At 40.4% G+C, this 23,178-nt stretch overlaps 2 protein-coding genes across 2 annotated transcripts; one reads left to right on the top strand and one right to left on the bottom strand.

The window, feature by feature from the left end:
• The first annotated feature begins 78 nt into the window (after positions 1-78).
• LOC117520100 (cyclic nucleotide-gated cation channel beta-1-like) lies at positions 79-4,908 on the top strand. Its single transcript, XM_034181398.1, has 4 exons — positions 79-228; positions 356-406; positions 1,376-2,287; positions 3,441-4,908. The coding sequence occupies exons 3-4, from the start codon at positions 2,124-2,126 to the stop codon at positions 4,192-4,194; spliced, it is 918 nt and encodes a 305-aa protein (XP_034037289.1). The 5' UTR covers positions 79-228; positions 356-406; positions 1,376-2,123; the 3' UTR covers positions 4,195-4,908.
• On the bottom strand, positions 4,769-21,482 carry pola2 (polymerase (DNA directed), alpha 2). The gene is made up of 18 exons (XM_034181397.1): positions 21,143-21,482; positions 18,354-18,478; positions 17,946-18,031; positions 17,799-17,856; positions 17,619-17,728; positions 16,560-16,759; positions 15,083-15,171; positions 14,695-14,847; positions 13,443-13,505; positions 13,282-13,333; positions 13,049-13,167; positions 12,870-12,908; positions 12,558-12,631; positions 9,774-9,879; positions 8,906-9,012; positions 6,380-6,436; positions 5,799-5,925; positions 4,769-5,116 (listed from the first exon to the last, which is right to left on the bottom strand). Exons 1-18 carry the CDS (start codon positions 21,225-21,227, stop codon positions 4,964-4,966), a joined length of 1,803 nt encoding a protein of 600 aa, XP_034037288.1. The 5' UTR covers positions 21,228-21,482; the 3' UTR covers positions 4,769-4,963.
• Between the last annotated feature and the right edge of the window lie 1,696 nt (positions 21,483-23,178).

Here is a 23,178-nt window from a genome sequence, read left to right on the forward strand (position 1 = left end):
CACATGGGCTTCTTGCAGAGGGCTAAGAAGGCAACCTGAGGCCATGTATATGTTTGAATCTGTGTTTCCTGCAGCACAGCGGCTCTTCTGTGGGGACGCTTGCAGCAGCTAAAGGAAAGAGAGCTGATGTCCAGGCAGCACAACAGAGAGCTGCTGCTGCAGTTTGACAAAGCCCAGGACTTAATTGAAGACCTGCTGGTTCGCAACAATGCCATGAAAAGGATTCGGGTGCACAGACACTACACACAGACCGCTTGCTATAAAACATTTCAGCATACCTAAAAATGTCTTACAACCCACACAGCTACAGCTTTAAGTGTAAACCTGTCCTGAAACTACTCTTTGACCTCTGCAGATAGAGTATGAGAGGCACATGGAGGACTGGCAGCAGGCTGCTCAGACGGAGGTATGTCGGTGTTACAATCCCTGAAGTTTCAGAGCGCTTCTTCCCAGAACATAGTACCACTTTGCTGTGATCAGCAGATTGGAGCCAATCATCAAAATTGCTGAACATTATCAAACTTCAAACATTTTGGAAACCCATGCAGTTTAGCACTTGTTGGGATCTTGGTAAATCAGGCATCAAATATCACCATGCAACACAGGTTGTGCAGCAGAAATGTGCCACGTGATCTAGTAGTTTCTATTCAGTTTCGTAGGCATGACTGCGACTTAAAGACTGAGCATGAATGAAGCACTGGTCATTTCATTATGCATGTTAAAAGATGCCAACATGGCCTGAAATAGGTTCACTGGTCCTCAGTGGCATCTATCTGAAACCAAACTATCAAAGCTTAATATGCATAAGTTTTTACAGTTACAGTCCACGGATCATATGCCTGCCTGCTGTTAAATTATACAAGCACTTATGAGCTCATCATAATCATACAATGGAGGTAAATAGTGTAAATTGAAACATTATCAAGTAAGTTTTTGCTTAATATTAAAAAATGTGTCCTGTGGTGTCAGTTTCCATCATGCAATGGGACAGTGATTGGTTAATTGTTGAAATGTATTAGGGTTATAGTCTCCTCGTATTTGTTACATTGTGTGCGTTTGTGTGGCTGTTTGAATTGCGGTTTTGCACATTGTAGCATGAACCATGAACATGTGGACTTTGTTGTGTGTGTGTGCACCAACTTTGTGTCCGTACGCAAGACTTTTCAAATTTGTTAAATATGGAGATTATGGGGCTCAATAATTGTCTTTTACCTGAGTCACCACATTAGTTTTGTGGAGGGACCCTGGGCTTCGACTCACACAAGCTCAGGCATTATTATTATGCATAAATGGATGATTGCTAATAATTAAAAATACACATGCAACAATATTGCCATTTTAATGTATCACAGATGACAAATATTTTCTTCAACAGAGGATGGAAGGATGTTTGAAGATGTGCCAGAAAACAGAGGTGAAGTCATGTGGGGGAGGACATCAGTTACTTTCAAAGGGTTTGTTCTCTTTCTTGCTCACTTTCAGTCTTTCAGTTGTTCCTGATATAGTGATGGGCTTAAAAAATAAAAGCCATCCCTGTTCAGGCAACTGTTTCCAAATATTTTATTCAGGACATCACTCATCCAGCATGTCTTTTTATCTTGCACATGATACCCTTACAGGCTCTAACAAATCACAGATCACTGCCAGCCCAAATAACTCCAACCACAACCAGGACAAAACTACCTGCATGCAGTTTTCCAGGCTGACTCACCCTCAGTACCAAGTTCCATGTCAGCTGCAGAGTTCTTTGCAGGTTCCTTCATCTTTCTGCTCATGGACAGTTATTCCACATCACCCGTTCTCCTCCTATCCCAGCAATCACCACGCCTGGACTCTGCACAACAAACCAAGCCGGGACTACAAAGACACCTTGTCCAGCAGATCTGCTGCTGCAGCAGAGAACATGTCAGGCCACGAGGTTCTGTTTGGTCCAGAGCAGCCTCCTCTCGACTGGGGGGAGGCACAGACTGTCAGGGAGGAGGCTGAGAGGAGCCCCAAGAGTCAGAATGGTGGTGGAAGCAGGTGCAGACACTCGTCCCAGGAGCTAGACGTTAAACCAGGTAGGACAACAAAATGACAACACTGCAAACAAACACTTAAATGTGTGTTATTTCTCCTCTGTAATGTGGCCTGTGATTTGTGCACGTTGTGTAGTTAGTCTGTCTCGCAGCCATGCAGACAGCAGTGAGAGCGGAGCGGACTCTCTTCAGGCGAGCAGCGGGAAGAGGAGAAAGAGAGGAAGATCACAGTGCACCTCCTCAGAGGAAGAACAGCTCAGCTCCAAAGAGTACATGAGACCCAAATCTCACATTTGACAGGTTTTAACAAAGTTGGGCGGAAGTTGTGTTTTCACCCGTTTTTTTGTGAACAGCCCAGAGCCCACAATTTTTCTTATATCATTATATTTTTAATGAAGATTCATATCCTGACAGGCAACAACTGGTTGAATTTTCAAGATCAAAAGGTCAAAGTCAGAAAAAAAAAAATCTTGAAAAATTGGAAAAAAAAAAAAAATCCCCATCCTTCAATATTGAACAAATTTTCCAAAATTCATAACTGTCAAAAAAGATCAAATTTCTTTCATAATTGAGAGCCTCATGCAGGATGTTAAGTAGGATGGTATCCTTTGTCAACTGACAAAGTTTGATCTGGATCTGAACCAGATTACAGATTTTGTGCCCATTTAAATTTAACACTGAAAACCCCATTTAATATATATTTTACATTATATCTTAATCAGACATGACCCAATCACACTAATATTTGAAAGGTGCAGACTGGCACTCTATCGCCTGACAAAGCTAATCTGGATCTGATCCGGATTGTAGATTTTGTGGACATTTGAATTTAAATATTGAAATTTTGTGTACATTTTGCATTATATCTCAATCACTCATTTTTCTGTTATGGATTTACCTACACCACCAAAATTGGATAGGAGGTTCCAATTTTATGCCTGTTTGTCTATTTTACAGTTATCAGTCGGAAACCAAGTGCCAAAAAGCAATGACAAACTGCGCATAGCAGAGATAACCCATGTTTCTGAAAAATAATTCAGAAACTGAAAAAGTTAGAAGAAGAAAAAAAAAACCTGACAACACCACAAAAAGACTTTGAACTGCATGAACTAAATACATACTCCTGACATTTGATCACATGCAATTTAGCTTATGAAAAGCCACATCTAACAGGACTCTGAGCTTGAAAATTTTATCCAAGGTAAAAATTTAGTGGAATTGGACACTCGTGTTGATGGAGGTTTGCGCTCGATGAGCACGATGCTGTAGTTTCTTACTGCTATTGTCCATTTTGACCCTGTTGCTTACAGTCTCCTTCACGAATAAGATTATACTTCAAGGAAATCAAACTATGTCCAGTTACCATTTTGTACCTCATAACCTTTTATTTCTCACAAATATTTTCTTTCATTCTCGTTTCAGGTCATCTGGGGCTTCCAGTGCCGTAGCAATTACGGCAGCCAGAGTGGGCCAAAGGTCTGACACTGATATCTCACAAAGAGGCAGTGGCAGGAGGAGCACAGGACCAACTGTGGAGTTAGCGAGGACGGAGACAGCAGCTTGTGAAAAGACCAAGAGCAGGGCGGCACAAGTAAGGAGTCACAAGGAGTCCAGTGGAGAGGAGTCAAGAAGTCAGCCAAGTGAATTAACTAGGAATCAAAACCCTGAGTCAAATAACACAGCTCCTGAAGATGCTGCTGCAGATAAAGTAGAAGAGGAGGACAGCAACTCTGAGCAAAGTGCAAGAGAAAAGGAGAGGCACAAAAATGAGCTGGAAAAACTGGGAGATGAAGATACTGAGGAGGAAGAAAGCAGGCAGCAAGATGAAGAAGGAGGAAGCAGTGAAGATGTTTCCATCACAGAGGAGGAAGAAGAAAAAGGAGCTGATGGTGACATGTTAGAGCTGGAGTCAGAGGAAGAAGGTGGCAAGGAGGCAAAACAAGCATGTGAATCAGAGGATGAGAGTGAATTAAGTGAGGACAGGAGTGACGAGAGGCCAGAATTAGAGCAGGAAAAACAATCAGCCAACCTGAACGATGAGGAGGCGGATGAGGACAACAGGATGGAGGAGAATGAGGAGCAGAGGAGCACAAATTCAAAAGAAGAGCTCACAGATACAGAGGACAGCATCATCGCACCACATGAGAACAGGTACGAAAGAGCACGAGCTCTATAATCACCGATGAGGAGAATTATTAAAGTCACACCTGAACAAACGTAACCCATGTTTAGGGCTAAAAAGATGCACACAATTCCAGAAGGAGAACCAGTGGAGGAGGATGAAGGGGGAAATTCTAGTGAAGACTCGAATGGTGACATTGAGGAGCTCCTCGCGCCTCAAACACAAACCCAGCAAGAGTGAGTGTCAAATTTAATGGCAAAAACAACATGTTCAAATATTCTTTTTTATCTTTATCTTTGCATGTTTACAGAGCAAAGGATCAGAAGACTGAAGGCAAACCTCAAGGTAACACCAGTAAACATCACGTGGGCCAAACAAACAAACAAACATACTCAGCCTGTGGTGACACTGTTAATTATATAATCATTTCTTTTCCAGTAATTAAGAAAGACCTGGAGAATTTAGCGGAGCTGGACAGCGTAAAAACCAGCAATCACCCCAGCGACTCTGATGAATTTGAACACTTTTACGACTAAATGTACGGTATGTCTGAGCTGATTAAAACTCAGCAAAAACAACCTGCAGAAGAGCAGACAAAACATGAATATCCTGAGACTGACACTGTATTTGTGTTTGAGTGAGTTTCGTGCAGAGAATAGTACAGAACCCAACGTGTAGTCTGCAATTAAAACGTAGAAACCAAACATCCCGCTGATTTCCACAGTGCAGGGAGCGGTTTCTTACATCAGCCTGGCTTTAAAGGAGGCAGCCCATATTACCAAAAAAGAACAAATCCCGACTGCAGCAAGCTGAACTCGGTGTCTTAAATCTTCACCACCTGAGCAGCCAAACAGGGGCTCAGTCTCCTGCTGTCCTCCGAAGGGACGCTGCGCTGAAGGAGCAGCCTGCCGTAGGTCCCACCCACCTGGAATTTAGTCAGTCGTCCAGGATTAATGCAGACACACCCGATCACATCCTGCAAAAAGGTACAGATGGTGATTTTTATTAATCAAGCAGCTGTCCCCGGCCATAAAAAAAAACCTGACTAGTTGCTAAACAGTTAACTGATTGAAATGCCTCTGCATTTATCAAGCCCAAGTTTAATATAAGCACTCTAAAAATGCAACAGGATTGTTTTTTTTTTGGGATAATTGATTACTTGTTTAAGTCATTTATCAAGCAAACATGCAGGAAGAACTGGATCCAATTCCTCAAATGTGAAAATCTGATGCTTTTCTGTTTTTAAATAAATTAAATGACAATCAGTTAAAGTTGTTTGTCTGTGTGTATGTTTTTTTTCTATTGTTTTTAAACCACTTTAATGGTTATTTTTTTTCCCATTATGCCTTTTAACTTTTATGCAGTTTAAATTGTACAGCACTTTGTATTTTTTTTACTTTATTAAAAAAAAAGGCATTTTTTTATATCACTTTACTGTAAATAAAGGTCTGTGTTCTGATCGGGTGATGAGAAGACATTCAAAGCTAAGACCACAGGCATTTTTAAAATTAATCTCCTACACTGCGTAGTCAATCATTAAAGATACAGACAGTCAAAGTCACCATTATCCTGACTAATGCAAATTTTTCCTCACTCATGCACTCAGAAACCAACAACTGGAGTAAGATTTGGTTGTTAAGAGGATGGGCAATCTACACCTTGACGAAGTAGCGCAGTTCAGAGGGAATAATTAGAACGTCTGGGGTGAGAGGCATCTGACCGCAGAGATGGAACTTCTCATAGTCCATGTTCACCTCCTCCGCAGGCGGGTACAGGGGGTAGTAGCTGGAAGGGGACGAAGGATATCTGACATAACATTAAATGATATTTAAAAAAAAAAAAACAACAAAAACTACTGTCATACTTTCACATATTGGGGCACAAGTAAATATGTGGTCAAGCTTGATGCCCCTTGTGGCGTAGAGGTTGGGAGATTTGTGGATTTTTATGTTTTTATGTTGCTGCAGTCACAAAAGAACTTAATTTGGAACAAGCCCAAAACAGGTTGCAGCACACTCTTACTCCACCATGGCCACCTCGACATTTCCCATGATGCAAGACAAATGTCCAATGAGCCAAAACAGCCAAGAACCATCCATGTCAACAAGTACAATAGATGAGCTGTCGCAAAATGATCATAAGCTGTGTTTAGGAACATCACTGCAACATCATCAGGTTTTTGCCATTGTGGCCCAAATTGTGTGAGTGTGACAGGTGCATAAGAATTTCTGTCTCCTACCTCTTCTGAGTCAGAATGTGATTCAGCATGCGGGAGAATCGATCTGATCCTGAACCACTGCACAAACCACAAACCAATTTCAGTAAACACATAACTGTGTACAAAACGCGTGCAGCAGATTTCTTTAATCAGTTCTCTGATGCGTCAATAACCCTTCTGCTATCAGGGCAAAGCCGTTCTGACACCTGGCTGACTTCAACGCAGTTTTTCCCCATCAGCACCTCGGCCTCACTCTTGTATGTCTTGGGGGGAGTTTGGAATGCTACTCAGTATACAGAAACACAAGTCAGGGAAAGGTGAGTAAACTAATAATGGTTTAAGATAAGATAAACTTTATTGATACCACAACGGGGAAAATCACGTTGCAGCAGCAAGAGTCGTACAGTAGCAAAGCAAAGAAGAGTATTTACATTAAAGAAAAGGTGACTGAAGTACAGTATATTGCAATGTCTGCTGGGGGGGTGCATAAATACTGATGTGAACAGATTACGTGAAAAACAATATAAATGAGTATGTGTGTGTGTATATATACATATATATATATATATATATATATATATATACACACACGAGGGCCGTCAATAAAGTAACGGTCCTTTTTATTTTTTTCAAAAACTATATGGATTTCATTCATATGTTTTTACGTCAGACACGCTTGAACCCTCGTGCGCATGCGTGAGTTTTTCCACGCCTGTCGGTGACGTCATTCGCCTGTGAGCACTCCTTGTGGGAGGAGTCGTCCAGCCCCTCGTCGGAATTCCTTTGTCTGAGAAGTTGCTGAGAGACTGGCGCGTTGTTTGATCAAAATTTTTTCTAAACCTGTGAGACACATCGAAGTGGACACGGTTCGAAAAATTAAGCTGGTTTTCAGTGAAAATTTTAACGGCTGATGAAAGATTTTGAGGTGATTCTGTCACTTTAAGGACTTCCCACGGTGCGAGACGTCGCTCAGCGCTCTCAGCCGCCGTCGTCAGCCTGTTCAAGCTGAAAACCTCCACATTTCAGGCTCTATTGATCCAGGACGTCGTGAGAGAACAGAGAAGTTTCAGAAGAAGTCGGTTTCAGCATTTTATCCGGATATTCCACTGTTACGTGCGGACGGGTCCGCGCGTCGGGACGCAGCCGACGCGACGCTCCGCCACAGGAAAAACACCTCTGTTGAAAGCCTTAAGGACAAGTTGGAACATGAACAAGAACACGGAGGTGTTTTTCCTGTGCCGCCGCAACGCGTCGGCTGCGTCCCGACGCGCGGACCCGTCTGCACGTCTTTCATTAAAAAAAATCTCCTTTAACACTGGAATATCCGGATAAAATGCTGAAACCGACTTCTTCTGAAACTTCTCTGTTCTCTCACGACGTCCTGGATCAATAGAGCCTGAAATGTGGAGGTTTTCAGCTTGAACAGGCTGACGACGGCGGCTGAGAGCGCTGAGCGACGTCACGCACCGTGGGAAGTCCTTAAAGCGACAGAATCACCTCAAAATCTCTCATCAGCCGTTAAAGTTTCACTGAAAACCAGCTTAATTTTTCAAACCGTGTCCACTTCGATGTGTCTCACAGGTTTAGAAAACATTTTGATCAAACAAAGCGCCAGTCTCTCAGCAACTTCTCAGACAAAGGAATTCCGACGAGGGGCTGGACGACTCCTCCCACAAGGAGTGCTCACAGGCGAATGATGTCACCGACAGGCGTGGAAAAACTCACGCATGCGCACGAGGGTTCAAGCATGTCTGACGTAAAAACATATGAATGAAATCCATATAGTTTTTGAAAAAAATAAAAAGGACCGTTGCTTTATTGACAGACCTCGTATATAGTAAAATTATTGCACAGGACAAACTGTACAGTTGTGCATGTAATAAAGCACAAACGGTGAGAGAAAACATAGTTAATAGTGCAAAATCAGCAGGTGGTTGTGGTTCTAAAAACATTTTGAGGTATTATACAGTTGGAATAAATGACCTGCAGAGGTTTCATGTTTAGCACCGAGGGTGCAGCAATCTATTATCGAAGGAGCTGCTTAAGGCTCCCACAGTCTCATGTAAGGTGTGAGAGGGATTGTCCACAATTTATGTCAGTTTAGCTAACATCCTCCTCTCACCCACCACCTCTATGGGGTCCAGAGTACACTCCAGGACAGAGCCAGCCCTTCTGACTAATCTGTTGAGTCTCTTCCTGTCCCTCTCAGATCTTCCACAGCCCCAACAGACCACAGCTTAAAGTATGGCTGATGCCACCACAGTTATAAAAGGTTTTCAGCAGTTTGAACATATTTTAAATTTTCAGGGGCTCACCCAGAGTCCCACCTACACCAACCACGTCAAGGTTGAGCTGGTGCAGGGTAGACACAACTCTGTGTCCTATAATGACATGTTAAGTGTTGTGCAGTGAAAGCTGCTTGGTGCGTGGGTTTGGCAGAGTCGCATTGAGTTGCAACTCACCCCGTTACAGCGCATAACTCAGCCAGGTGTGACAGCTGGTTAAACATTACAAATTAACAGCTATATAATTCAGAGAATTTCTCACCAGCTAATTTCTTCTGCCCCCATGTGCATCAAGATGTCAGTAGAGGTCAAACCAAAGGTTACTCCATCAATAAGCAAGGTGCAGGGGTCAGGGACCAAGGTCACCCGCTGCACAGAATATAGAGACTTTAAATGTGGCTGACCCTGATGACAGACTGTCAACATTTACTACTGACAAAATTATCTTATTTCCTTTATCTTTTGCTGAAAATCAAATGTTAAAACATTTTTCTTAAGCAAATAAGACAAGCAGAATGTTTACTGTGTAAGTACAAAAAAATAAGGTGCAGGTACAAACAACAAAACCATAAAATATTGTATTTGTATTAAAATGTAAATTAAAATAATAATTTCTTGCATGGACTTTGAGAACTGATGCAGGGTCATTTTGGGGTGCTGAATATGAGCTCAAGTTTCATCTATCACATCACATTTTATTGCAATCTGGATGTTCCGTATTGATGGATTACGCAAGTTGCTCATTCACTCACGTGTTTGACGCCACTAATCCTCCACAAAAGCAGCTTCAAAAGCATCGTTTTTAAACCAGGTTCATAAAATGTGAACAAAGAACCATAATATTGTTTGTGGCACTGAAGAGGCATACAAAACGACAGCTTCTGCTTCAATGCTTGATACGAGAAATGTGTTTTCATATTGCAAAAAATACGATGTGACTGGAAAAACTAACACCAGATTTGGATTCAGCGTACCCAAATTACCCAAAATCCGTTGAAAAGCTTCATGCAAGAAAAATTGGGTTGAAGAGTGCTTTTAGTTACTTTCTATGAAAACAAATTTGATGGGGCATGAAATGGAACAAATCCAAAGCCTATGAACATGATTTAACATCGTTTTGTGTATCGTACCTGAGCCTGGTCCTTGAGATTTGGCAGGGTGAACGGTGGCTGGGGGTAGATGAAGTGGTGGTGAATGTCTCTCTGAGACGGAACAAACACCAGGTGACAGCCAACGCTGCAGAAACGACAAGTCATTAAGAAGATAAAAACAACACGCTCGGTCACTGTAAGAGGAGCCTGCACTGGACATGTTCCAGAGTACAGTTACGAAGATGGTGCGGCGGACAAAATGGATTATTAGATAGATCGTGATGCGAATCGTGATACGGATGGTTGTGAATCAATTTGTAAATGTCAAAAATTGTTTTTAGAAATATTAATTGTTGGGGTGGGTAGGAATGGTGGGTGCCAACCATCTAATGGCCTACCACTTTCATGTTCTTCATGTAAACATCTATTTCAACATTTACTCGAGCCACTATCGTTTTTTTTTTTTTTTTTTTTTTTTTAAACTCAAGTACATCTGCCATACGGCTTCATTACAACCATTCTGCTCAGTCTGATGGTGACAGCGGGCGGAGGAGCTGCAGGTGCTGAGAGCTGTGCTGTATATTAAAACAGAAAAACCACCTGTGTTTGGATGATGATAAATGTGACACACCACAGAATAAGAAGCACTAGAAACAAAAACGAGTCACGCAACAAAGCACTTGTTACACTCATATCTTTCATATATCTTCCATGAAAACACTGAAGGCTCAGCTGAAGGCTCCAGTGAAAGCAGAGTGATAATTTGTTTCATAAAGGGCTAAGAAAGAATCCAAATCACTTAATTACCAACTTCCATGGCTGTCATTTAAAAATTGATCACACAAAATGATCTCCACCACTATTTTCATTTTAATATGTACTGTGCAGTGCACCGCAATAGAGCGCACTATGCACAGTTCATTCTGAAGTTAAAAATCAAAAAGAGACTGAAATTAAAAAGACACTAGCGTGTTGCCTGTGGGGATACACAGGCTCTAGATTGGGTAATGTTTATAAAATAGGTAGCATAGGTGACATTTTTTAAGGGTGGTAATAAATTGTGCAAAGTTTCTATAATGAATTAGAATGGTGTGATTCCAGAATGTTTTTAGAACATTAGATGTTAGACCTCAACAGTTTTTAGAAGAACTCAACCCTTTTATTTCATGTTATCTCTCCCCAGTTTGTGCACGCACGGGTGTTTGCTTTTTTGCATTCTGCTATATGCAGGTGCTTTCAATTTAACAAACAGAGACGTGGCAGAAGACGTTAAAAACACCACATTTCACTCATGGTGCCAACATAACATTTAACTCACTCACGGTGATAGCAACATAACACTTATCTAAACTGACTGAACCAACTGAACTACAAAAAAAATTCAATAACACTAACATTGGTAAACTAACATGAACCACAAAAACAACATTTAAAACCCCAAACCCCCATAGTGCATTGCAGCACAACATTCATTGTTTACTGGTTAGCTAAAATTGCTAATTTCTCAAAAAATATTTTGTCCTATCAACTTTCTGTTTTTGCAGCGTTCATCCTTGACCCTAAATACCTAAGCATACCAAACGGCAAATGTCAGCTCTCCTCAGTTTTTCTGTGATCAAAGCCATACACATGCACGCACAGACACAGAGGCCACTTGGTGATCGAGAACAAATCTCACGTGCGATGTTTTGTACAGTTATAAAGTTATTAAATCAGCAGTGCAAAGTATTTTGCCATCATCATAATCCATGTACCTGTTTTAATCATTCTGACAAGTCCACAGAGCGTGTGCAGCACAGCCAGTGTGCATGTGCATCATGATGAAGTGCAAGTAAAGGCTTTACATTTTACTCTGCAGGAGTGGTAATAATCCAAGCACACACACACACACACACACACACACACACACACACACACACACACACACACACACACACACACACACACACACACACACACCCCTCTGGGGTCCGTGGACACACTAGCGCATTGAACTCTGTTTTTAGATCAGTGACATCATTTGACCACTTTCTGAAACTACAGTGTCACCTGTTGATTCAGTCCCAGCTGAAGATGATGTTTAATTCACAGCTAATTCTCAAGGCCACAGAATTTCACATAGGCCTGTGTCTCTGTACCTGCTAGATGCTGCAGTGTCTCCGTGGAGGATTCACACGCCACTAAACGCTCATAAATGTTTAACAAGGAAAAAAATGTGAGGTTCTGCCAACCTCAAAACACTTTTTAATTTTTATTTAGTCCTACTGACAACGAAAATTGAAAAGTTATATATATTATATTACACTATTCTGTGACCTAAAGAATCTGGTAAACCCATTTCTAACACCAAAACAGTTCCACATGAATAAAAATGTATATACACTCAACACATTTCTTATTTTCAGCTTTAGAGCCAAATTAATTTTTTTACACAGTGTTCTAGCCAAATATGTGTCACATATTCTGAAAGAGGAGGAATTGTGAAGATTTTTTGGAACATTTTTATATGCACCACCTGGGCATTATACTAAAAGAAAGTATTATAAAACAGGAATTACTGAAAGTATGGCAAAATTGAGAAAATATGTTTGGACACCCAGAGAGTTAAGGAATATACTGGGAAAGATTCATTGTGGTTTATCACAAATATTTTGTTTAAAAAGTACAAAGTAGTGACACAGTGTGTGTGTGTGGTCATATACGATATATAAGAAGAAAAAGATGCATGAATAATTGTTTTAGAACCAAATCACAGCCCTCTGAATTAAAACGTGGCTATATAAAGAAGTTAAAGCTTTCAAATGAGTCAGTGAGCAGAAATACCTTTTGGTACCTTCCACAATGATGTCAATGCATCTTGAAAAAATGGTGTCAAACGTCTCTGTCACCTGGGCTTTCTGTTGGACAAAATGTGGCGTTCATAGAAACACAGGATCAAATAAAATCATAACTGGGTTACAATTAAAAGCTTAAAAAATGATTTAAAGGCTTCAACACCAAATATGTTATCTGTGTGCAGCAAAAAAAGGGGATGACAATGTTTTGCTTTTAAATAATAACTAAATGCAAGTTAAAATTCTATTTCCAGAAACAGTGTTCTGGGATGAAGATGCACATCGTGGACATTAAGCCTACCTCAATTTGTTCATGTTTAGAATCAACAAATGGACCCATCTGGAGAAGAGAATCGAGAATGAGGAGCCACAAAACTTGTTAAGACTCTTCATGTATTGAATCATGTGGACGGTTTGTCTACCTGGAGGTGGAAAAGCTACAGAATGATTATTGTGATGCAGCAGGAAGAATAACTTTACCAGCACGCAGACATCAGGATGATCCCGGACAATGATACTGATTAGGTCCAGCAGCGGGTCAAAGATCACGCTGTCAGAGGGGGTGTATGGTCCGCAGGCTACCAGGACATTCACAGGTTCTGCCATTGTATAACAAAGGGTGTGTGTCATTACTCTTTGATATAAGCTAAAACAATAATTATTTGTAGAATTAACAGGTATCTGAATGGTGCGATATTTAAATCATTCCTCACCTTCAGCCATCTCATGTTTCACCTCTGAGGTATAGAAGGGAAGAGGAACTCCCTAAAACACACAAAACAATTCTCCATTTCAAACTTTTCATCTACCAGAGCTGTTCAGGGTTTGTGACATTTCAGGTTCAGCTTTGAGGAGTTTGTAACTTGTGCCTGACCTCATAGACTTTAGAAGCCATCAGTTTTCTCCCCGTCGTGTTCATCCCCTCCATCACTACCACCTGGGAGAAAGAGGAGAGACTGTAACAGCCGGCGCTAGAGCCCGACCGATATATCGGCCGATATAAGCCCTTTTCAAAGTACTCACTATCAGCCGAAATTCTGCCGATAGAACGCCGATAATTTCTCATAAACAGAACAGTTACTGAAATAATGTTTGTGTCAGCAATGTAAAATGTCCTAGTACCGTTTGGCCAGTAGATGGAGCGCTGACTCCATTCAACTGAGAGCTGCTTACAACCCTGCTTAAAGTGTTCATCACCGGCCCCCGTTGCTCGCCGTCACACTGCATTGATCGGCTGACAAAAGCATACAAGTAAGTTTATAAGGATCTATATCCTTATCCTGAACCTATATCTAAGTTGCAGCAACAAGAGGTACAAGATCAGATGTATTTCACAGCTCTTTTTAAGGATATGTATTAGCTAATTTCACAACGGTTTAATTCTTGATTGCATTTTTTGAACTTGAAAATTCTTCTCTGATATAAAGTTAATCAATATGAGGACAAAGCTTCAGCTTTTAGCGCATACCTTTTTTGTTAAGGGTCCAAAAAAGAACATTTTATTCATTTAAAAAAATAAATAATAATATCGGCTATTGGCAAATCAGCCGATTTATCGATTATCGGCATTTTTTTCATCCAAATATCGTTATCGGCCTCAAAAAAAATCCATATCAGTCGGGCTCTAGCCGGCACATCTCCGGCTGCTATGTTCCATGTGATTCTTCACTGTGATGTTGATGTCAGAGTTCTCGGTCAGAACTGGGTGAGTCTCCTACCCAGGTCCTTGGCATGCTCTGTTTCTCTGGGTGGTCATAGAACCTGTGCACACTGGCCTCAGTGCACAGGTTAAGGAGAGACCACCACCCTGGACCATCTCATCACACTTAAAGTGAAACATGTTTGACTCCAACAATTACACAAGAGTCAAAACAGCCACACTGATGGCATCATAATACTTCTGTGTGTTAAGAGACATTTTTATTTCCGTATACCTAATTAAGAAGTAGAAACACCAATTACTGATTACACAAATAACTCCCAGCAAAGTACTGATCAGTACTTTGCTGGGAGACTACTTGGGAAGACAACCACAAATGCATCTGAATCCCCCACGGCAATAAATAAATAAATGGATGGATTAATTATTATTATTTAAAAAAAAAAAAGATGTTGCCCCTTCTCACCTGACCAGGAAATAGGGAATATTCTCTGAGCTCTGAGAGGTCGACTGGTACTTGCTGGCCACCTTGTTCTGGTCCCACCTCCAACACAACAGACTGTGTATTCAGCTTTCCATTACTGTCACAGCACACCTGACCCAGAACAGTTATACTATCCTAGAAATGGAGAGAGAGGCAAACAATAATAACAACAATAACACTACCATACCACAGCAATTAACTGCAGTGGAAAAACTATCATTAAATCTAAATTAAAAAGCCAAAATAACAAGGAGAATACATTCAATTTTAGGAAAGAGTTAACATAATATCCCTTGATTGCAACTTATTTTGTCTGATTTATTTCCAATTTTATATAGTTTACAGGCTTTCCACAGAAAGACATTTATACCTGAGCAGGCAAAGATGCAGAAGAGAGTTCTTCAATTTTGAAGTAAGACCTTAAACTCTCACCTAGGTCCTCAATCTTCTCAGTCAAAACTGGTGAAAACACACACACACACACACAAATATCTCCCTTACAGACATGCTTATAACAATGCAGATAGTTGTAGGTCATATGTAGTCATATATGCACAGAGAATTTGTTTGGGCTTAAGCCCCTGTCCACTGCCAGTTGTACTGCATGCCAGAGACCTTTGCCCTCTCTTGCTGATCTTGTCAGTTTCCACTTAAACACATCTTCAGAATCTTGATGTGTTGATTAATGGTAAATATGAACGATTCTTGAGATATCTCACTAACAAATGTTACAAAGACAAAATTGAATATCTTGCTGTGACTGTGAAATTGACCCCAAGGTCACCATAATCGACTGGTGTTGGGGGATCACCCAAGTACACCTTTAAATATGAATGAAATTGGTCAACTGGTTCTTGAGATATCATGCTAACAAGCCAAAACAAACAGATGGACATGCTGATCGCTATATCCCCAGCTGTATTTCATACCAGGGAGATTAAAAAGGAGACTGGAGAATGTGTTTCAGTCACACTTCTCAGTCTCCCCAAGAAAGACTATACAAGGGTACAAGACAGACAGTCAAACATGGGATTTAGGAGGAGCAATGTGGGTTCCATTCTGGTTGTGGAACAGTGGACCAGCTCTTCACCCTCACACAGATATTAAATGAGGCTCGGGAGTATGCCCAACCAATCTACATGTGTTTTATGGTCTTGGAAATAGTCTACGACTTGATCCGCCAAGGTATCCTGCGGAGGGTGCTGCAGGAGAATCATGTACTAGAAAACACGATCTCACTGTATCTCTGTTCTGTATCTGAGGACTTGTAGATATGGTACCGGACCATCACAGTTAAGAAAGAGCTGAACCAGAACATAAGGCTCTTGACTTACGTTCCTATCCTCACCTACAGTGATGAGCTTTGGATAAGAATAGAAAGAAGAACGCCGTGGATACAAGTGGAGGAAATGAGGTTCCTCCTTAGGGTATCTGGGTTTACACTCAGAGACAGGGTGTGAAGCTGAAATATCCAGGAGGGACTCAGAGTAGTGCTCCTTCGAACTGAAAGGAGATGGCTGAGGTCAATCGTGTGGATGAAGGTCAAGGTCATTCGGGTCGAATGTCAGATTGCTGCAGCCTGTACTGTCTTTGTGCAGATAGGTACTATTACAGAGTAATTTAAAAGACAAACATGAGACTGTGCACTTGCATAGAAATACCCTAATCCGCTCTGTATGTGGAGAAAACTTCACAGCTCACCTGTATGTCTCAAACGCCCGAAGAAGTGCTGCACAGTCAGCCAAAGCTGGCCAACAGGAGCACTGCTGTAATCATCATTTCACGTCCCTACATATCAGCCTATAATACTGGTTTGTTTGTTTTCTTTCTGCCTTTGTGTCTCTCACCGTTTCGCACATCGCGGAGCCTCTGGAACATATACTTGTAGCTACAGTGGAGGGTATCTTCAGGCCCTTCCAGCAGCTCGACCTGGACCTCAGAGTCTGGACTCTTCCTGCCGAACCAGCGAGTGCCTTGTACAGCCCCAAATGTAGCCACCACCTCTCCTCTCCCTTTGCGCTGACTGTACTTCTGTGAGGGCGTTACACTGCAGACAGAGACGGGAAGATGTTCAAAGTTGAGTTGCACGATCAAAACAAATCATTCAGTGGAAGAGCTTTGTTTGTAATTATCTCTTCTGCTCTCTTGGCTGAGTTGTCATCAGTACAGTATAAAGTGATTGAATTCTTTATTTTAACCACATACACAGAAGTCAACCAAAGACTCACGGGTACAACGTCAGACACGGGACAGACAAACTGTGTTGCGACTCACCAGGAACTGCAAATGCATTATGGGAAATGTTGTTTTAGCATAGTTAGCCAGCAGAAAGTTTTATTACATTTAATTTTACACCGTTGCAGATGGCATGAGTGAACAGAGCGGCGGGAAGCAGTGATTCACGATGGATTTAACTGTTAACCCTAACCCTTGAAAACAGCACATTTTACAACTCACATCACTTAACGTACTGCTAACACACTAGCATATGTGTTAGCATATGGTGTTTTGTGTGTGTTGAATTTGCATATATATATATATATATATATATATATGAATATATATGAATGAATGAATGCAGCAATGTACAGAAACATCCTGAATGAAAACCTGCTCCAGAGTGCTCTTGACCTCAGACTGGGGCAACAGTTCATCTTGCAGCAGGACAATGACCCTAAGTACACAGTCAAGATATCAAAGGAGTGGCTTCAGGAAAACTCTGTGAATGTCCTTGAGTGGCCCAGCCAGAACCCAGACCTGAATCCGATTGAACATCTCTGGAGAGACCTGAAAAAGTGAAGTGCTGTGAATACTTTCTGGATGTACGGTACAGCCTATGGGATCTTTGCTGGACTGAAGTCTATGGCAGGTGGCGTGGGGATGCAGGTAGTGTGAGTGCTGTGCACCTGGGAGAGAAGCTGGCAGGAGACAGCAGCAGACCCGGGCTGGACAGGAGGGTTGTGCTCCTCTTGGACCGAGGATGTTCAGGGGTGCTCAGCGCTCGCTTCTGAGAGCCCTGTGCAAACACAAGCACTTCTGCCTTTAAGAGTTTTGTGACAAGAATAACTCAGTATGTGACAGCGTACCTCTGCAGGTGTCACGTAGGAATCCAACAGATTCTCCTCCTCTTCCTCAGCTCTAATTCTAAACAAAAAATAAGTCAAGGTTTCTCCTGCAGAGTTGCTGCTGTACATTATGTGCTGTGTGCTCTGGGAGTTGATGGTGAAGGATACATTTCTTGCAGTGAGTGGATATCTCTGGTTCTGTTGTAGGTCTCTTCTTTTCTGAAGCTGTGTATAGATTTATTCTTGTTTAAAACCTGTCAAGAAGATGGACACAGAACGTTCACTGACTGAGGCTAATGAGACTGAAAGCTTTATTCAGAGAGGCATTTAATATAAAACTTAATGTAAAACATGCCAAATTAACATGCAGTTCCACCTCGGATCTGCTGTGGCGACCCCAAGAGGAACAAGGGAGAAGCTGAAGGAACTTATTATTACAGATGACTTAGATTTGATGAATATGAAATTGTTATTTAGGTAAGACAAAACGGAGCAGGAAAGAAAAAGCTTCAGAAACAGATGGTTTTGCTCTTGATTACATTTAGGATCGGGAAATATACAGTGAGTCTCAGTCACCTCGTGTTCAAATTGTTCCAGGGTGTCTAGTGTGAGTTTCAGTCTGCTTTTGGTAACGCTGTAGGCCACCCACTCCTGCACCATGTCATCCACCTGCATACTGTTATAGATACACTGCTCCACCACTGAGGGACAGAAAAAATACAATAGATACAAATATTGCAGATAGAGAAAAGATATTCCTCCATGAGAAGTAATACAAAGCATCAGTTTTAACATATTTCCATCTGTATTTTCAGAGCAACAGTCTTTTATGGTAGCATCAATCTCTAAAGCTGGTTTTGTAGTTTATTATCCCCTCCACAGAAGTATTCATTAATCATCATGACCCACGACTGAACAGGTGAGTATACACAACCTAAAAATGCATCTTTACCATTTGCTCAACAACTTCACAGGAGATGTGGCTAAATCCATGCATTTTTTTAAAAACTCACTTGTTTTGTGACACTTCTCTGATTTTAGGATTGTAGTTTGTGACCTTTACAGAACAGAGAGACGTAGACCAAATTTCATCTATTGTTCTCTGTTCTGTAACGTGCACGAACAAGTGTTATTTATGCTGTTAGTAACCACAAAAACAGCCACTTGTAATAAATACACATTTTATGAATTTAATTAGTTGGCGCTTTGGTTTCTTTTCAGGCAAGAATCTGTATCCATATTATACTGTCACAATTTTCTAATTTTCCTGAATACATGTGTAAATTTACTAGAGAAAAATACAGGAATTCCACTTAACTATATATATATATATATATATATATATATATATACACATATATATATATACACACACACACACACACACACACACACACACACACACATACATATATATACACATATATATATATACATACACACACACACACACACGAGGTCTGTCCAAAAAGTATCAGACCTTTTTATTTTTTTCAAAAACCTTATGGATTTGAATCACATGTGCTTGCATGAGCCAACCTTGAACCTTCGTGTGCATGCGTGAGTTTTTTCACGCCTGTCGGTTGCATCATTCGCCTGTGAGTAGGCTTTGAGTGAGCACTGGTCCTCCCCCCTCATTGGATTTTCATTTCGAGGAAAATGACTGAACGATTGGAGCAGCGCTGAATCAAATTTTTCCAGAAACTGTGAGAGACAGCCAGGTGGAAACCATTCGGAAGATTCAAACGGCTTTCGGTGGCTTTTCAGTCGAGTGAGTATCCGAGGAATTGTGTAAGAGCTGGACATGTCACAACATGTCCTGTGAGACTTCCAACTTCCGCACGTCTTTCATTACAAAATCTCCTGTAACAGTGGAATGTGCCGAAAAAGTGCTGATGTCCACCTCTTCTGCAATTTCTCTGGTAGTCAGACGATGTCCCGGATCAACACAGCGTTCACTTTGGAAATGATCTGGTCGTTTCAGCCTGTCGATGGCCACTCGGAGCGCGGCGCACCCTCCGCCATTGTGCGCTGTCTTTAAACCAGTTGTAACACTCCTTAATCTGTGTGATGCCCATAGGATCGTCACCGAAAGCCGTCTGAATCTTCCAAATGGTTTCCACCTGGCTGTCTCTCACAGTTTCTGGAAAAATTTGATGCAGCAAAGCTCCAAATCGTTCCACCTCGCAATGAAAATCCAACGAGAGGGGAGGACCAGTGCTCACACAAAGCCTGCTCACAGGCGAATGATGCAACCGACGGGCGTGAAAAAAATCATGCATGTGCATGAAGGTTCAAGGTTGGCTCATGCAAGCACACGATTCAAATCCATATGGTTTTTGAAAAAATAAAAAGGTCTGATACTTTTTGGACAGACCTCGTATATATATATATATATATATATATATATTCACACAGAGATAGTTGACTTATAGTCTGTTGGTTCTATGTCCACTTTTTGTTGTTTAAAAAAAAAAAAGTATTTAAAATTTTGGCCGGTCAGGCATCAAACATAGAGGGAGCTCAGCAGTATTTTTTCTGATATATGAAAAGTTCATTATGACCTTGTCATGACAGTTCATTATTAGGATTTTAATTATCATTCAGAGATCTTAGCATCAAAATACATCAGTTCTTTATTCTGAAAACAATGTTTCACAGTGCATTCTGTCCAATCTAACCTTATTTTTCATTTGATCTGAGTTACCTTCAGAATAAGCAAATTCTATTGCCGTCATAATTTGGTTTTCAAAAATTTACTTAAAGGAACTCAAATATCTGCCATCTCTGAAACACTTTATTTCAGAAGTGCTGTTCTGAATACTTGTGTTGGTACTGTACAAACAAGGCATTCCAAAATTACTGTAAAAGCATTAATGATTGATTAAAATGGAAAATTCACATGCTGGTCCATATCTGGGCCAAATGATACTTTAAAGACCAGCAATACTAAACGGCCTATATGACACAAAATTCACAAGACATTAAAAATTTAAGAAGAGTGTGCCATGAAAATAGTGAAACTGTACAAATAGGACCTGTAAAATGAATGCAACATTAATGATTTAGACAAGTCACAAATTTGTCTTGGCCAAATGGTACCTGAAATATCAGCTGTACTAAAGGACCAATCTGACACAATATCATCAGGTTTTCCAAAGATAAAAGAGATCAGTTCATAAGAAAAACACATGAAACCAAATCCCTTATACATGATTTTATGTTTCTGTGTAAGTGAAATCAGAATAAATATTTATGCTTGGACTGGCAACATAGAACTCTATGGTTTTGTCTAAAGTGGACATTTCTTTACACATGGTAGCTCACACTAGCCGCAAATATAAAAAGACAATTCATTGACTTACTCTTTTCCAGGACGGAGTCCTCATCGCAGGTTATGCCAAAGAGCTGTAGCTCTGAACTTATACTTTCTGCAGTGACCGTCGCCATTATTTAGTGTTTAATGACAGCAAATAATTCCATAAAGGTCCAACGTTGTGACACTTTTTTTTTAACCAACCAGCGAACCTTAGCGTGTATCTCACTTTAGACTTCAGATCCGACTATCTTACCAAAGCGACTCATAAAGAAACGCAGATAACGCAACTAGAAAGAGCTCAAAATAAACCAGGACACTATCAAAACATGTTCACTATTCCTTTCATTTTGCCGCGAAAGCATGGCGGCTCCGCTGGCGGCCGGAAAATACGTCACATCTCAAATTCTACAGCGGAAGTTGCGTAAATGATGACGGCCATTATTTATGTAACTTCCGCTGTATTGTTTGAGATGTGACGTATGTGAAGATTTTCTTAAAAAGTTCAGCTCTGTGAATGTTACTGTGGCCTTGTCTTTTGTTCGTTTCTTTGTTGATGTATTTGTTGAAATAAAGTTTTGAAAAAAACAACAAAAAAAAGACCTTAATTTCAGCTAAAATTTCCCAGAAGGTACATCTGAGATGTCAGCCTAGATATGATGTTCCGGTGAAAGAAAACCCTCCTCTGTACCTCTTCATCATGAAACTGTATAACTGGGTATACAAAATGCAAAACATGCACTGTGCACAATTTCTACAATTGCAGCCAGAGAAATTTGTAACTTCTGGGTTGTCCGGGTGTCTTGGCTTTCCTCACTCTTCTCCTTACAGCACAGTCACTCAGTTTTTGAGAACTGTCTATTCCATGCAGATGTACCATAATACTGTTTGTATTTATTTGATATTGATATAAAGTCCAAGACACATTCAGTGACTTGGAAATGTTCATGTATCCATCCCCTGACTTGTCTGAAGAAAACTGGCAATAAAACTGCTCATCATATAGCTATAAATGATACACCAATATGATTGGATAAAACACTAAAGAATAAATAGCAATAAACCCTTGTGATATTTTTCGCGGACCGGTAATATTTTTCATTTTTTACTCCACCCGAGTAAAACCCACAAAATGAATGTCACCTTGGTAATCAGCCAATCCATACATATGTTGTGACGTCACGGCACGTGCAAGCCTAGATATTGTCAATGTGTAATTTAATACACCTGTTTCTGTTCTATTCAGTGACATTATCAATTGAATGTGTTTGTCGTAGATATTTTCGGTGTCTTATTACAACTGTTTAGAAATGTTCTATTTAATAAAATTCTGATTACAACTGACACAGCATTTATTACTATTGCCTTTAGTGTACATGTATATGATAAAATCGTTATCAAGTTGTTCACCAATGAATATGGCATTTTACACCCTTCAGAAAACCATACAACATTTATCATTTATAGGTATATGATAAAATCGTTATCAAGTTGTTCAGCCTCAGGGTGTATGGTTTTCTGAAGGGTGTAAAAAGCCATATTCATTGGTGAGCAACTTGATAACTGATATTATTTACAGGCATTATACCAAAGGGGTCCATTACCTATGCAACCCATCATCTTGGTTTTTATATTTTTAATTAATTTATGTCAAGCTATAGAGATTTGCTTTGAGTTTGAGGAATATAATTTTAGAATTTTTTATATTGAGAAGCCTGATTTACTTGTTGTATTTGAAATGGCATAAACAAATTAAAATGTGTGAAATACCAAGGGACTGAATACTTCTGCAAGGCACTGTACATTAAACTTGCAACTAAATGAAACGCTAATTCTGGATTTTACTGCATACAGAACCCTCTGAAGTTCAGACATTCTGACCTCCACCTTGGGGAAAAATTTCTTGAACACTACATCGGGCTGGAATGTCATTTCTAAAACTTGTGAGGAAACTGAACAACCCAAGATACCAGAGTTAACATCACAGTCATGACGGCTTTGCGACTGCAGAGACAACAATGTTACTAATGTTGAAAATGCATCTTTGAATTAATTTTTAACAAGACATTACTGCTATATGTAATA

Source organism: Thalassophryne amazonica, chromosome 11 (assembly GCF_902500255.1).
Source record: "Thalassophryne amazonica chromosome 11, fThaAma1.1, whole genome shotgun sequence".
In the NCBI taxonomy this organism is placed as follows: domain Eukaryota; kingdom Metazoa; phylum Chordata; class Actinopteri; order Batrachoidiformes; family Batrachoididae; genus Thalassophryne; species Thalassophryne amazonica.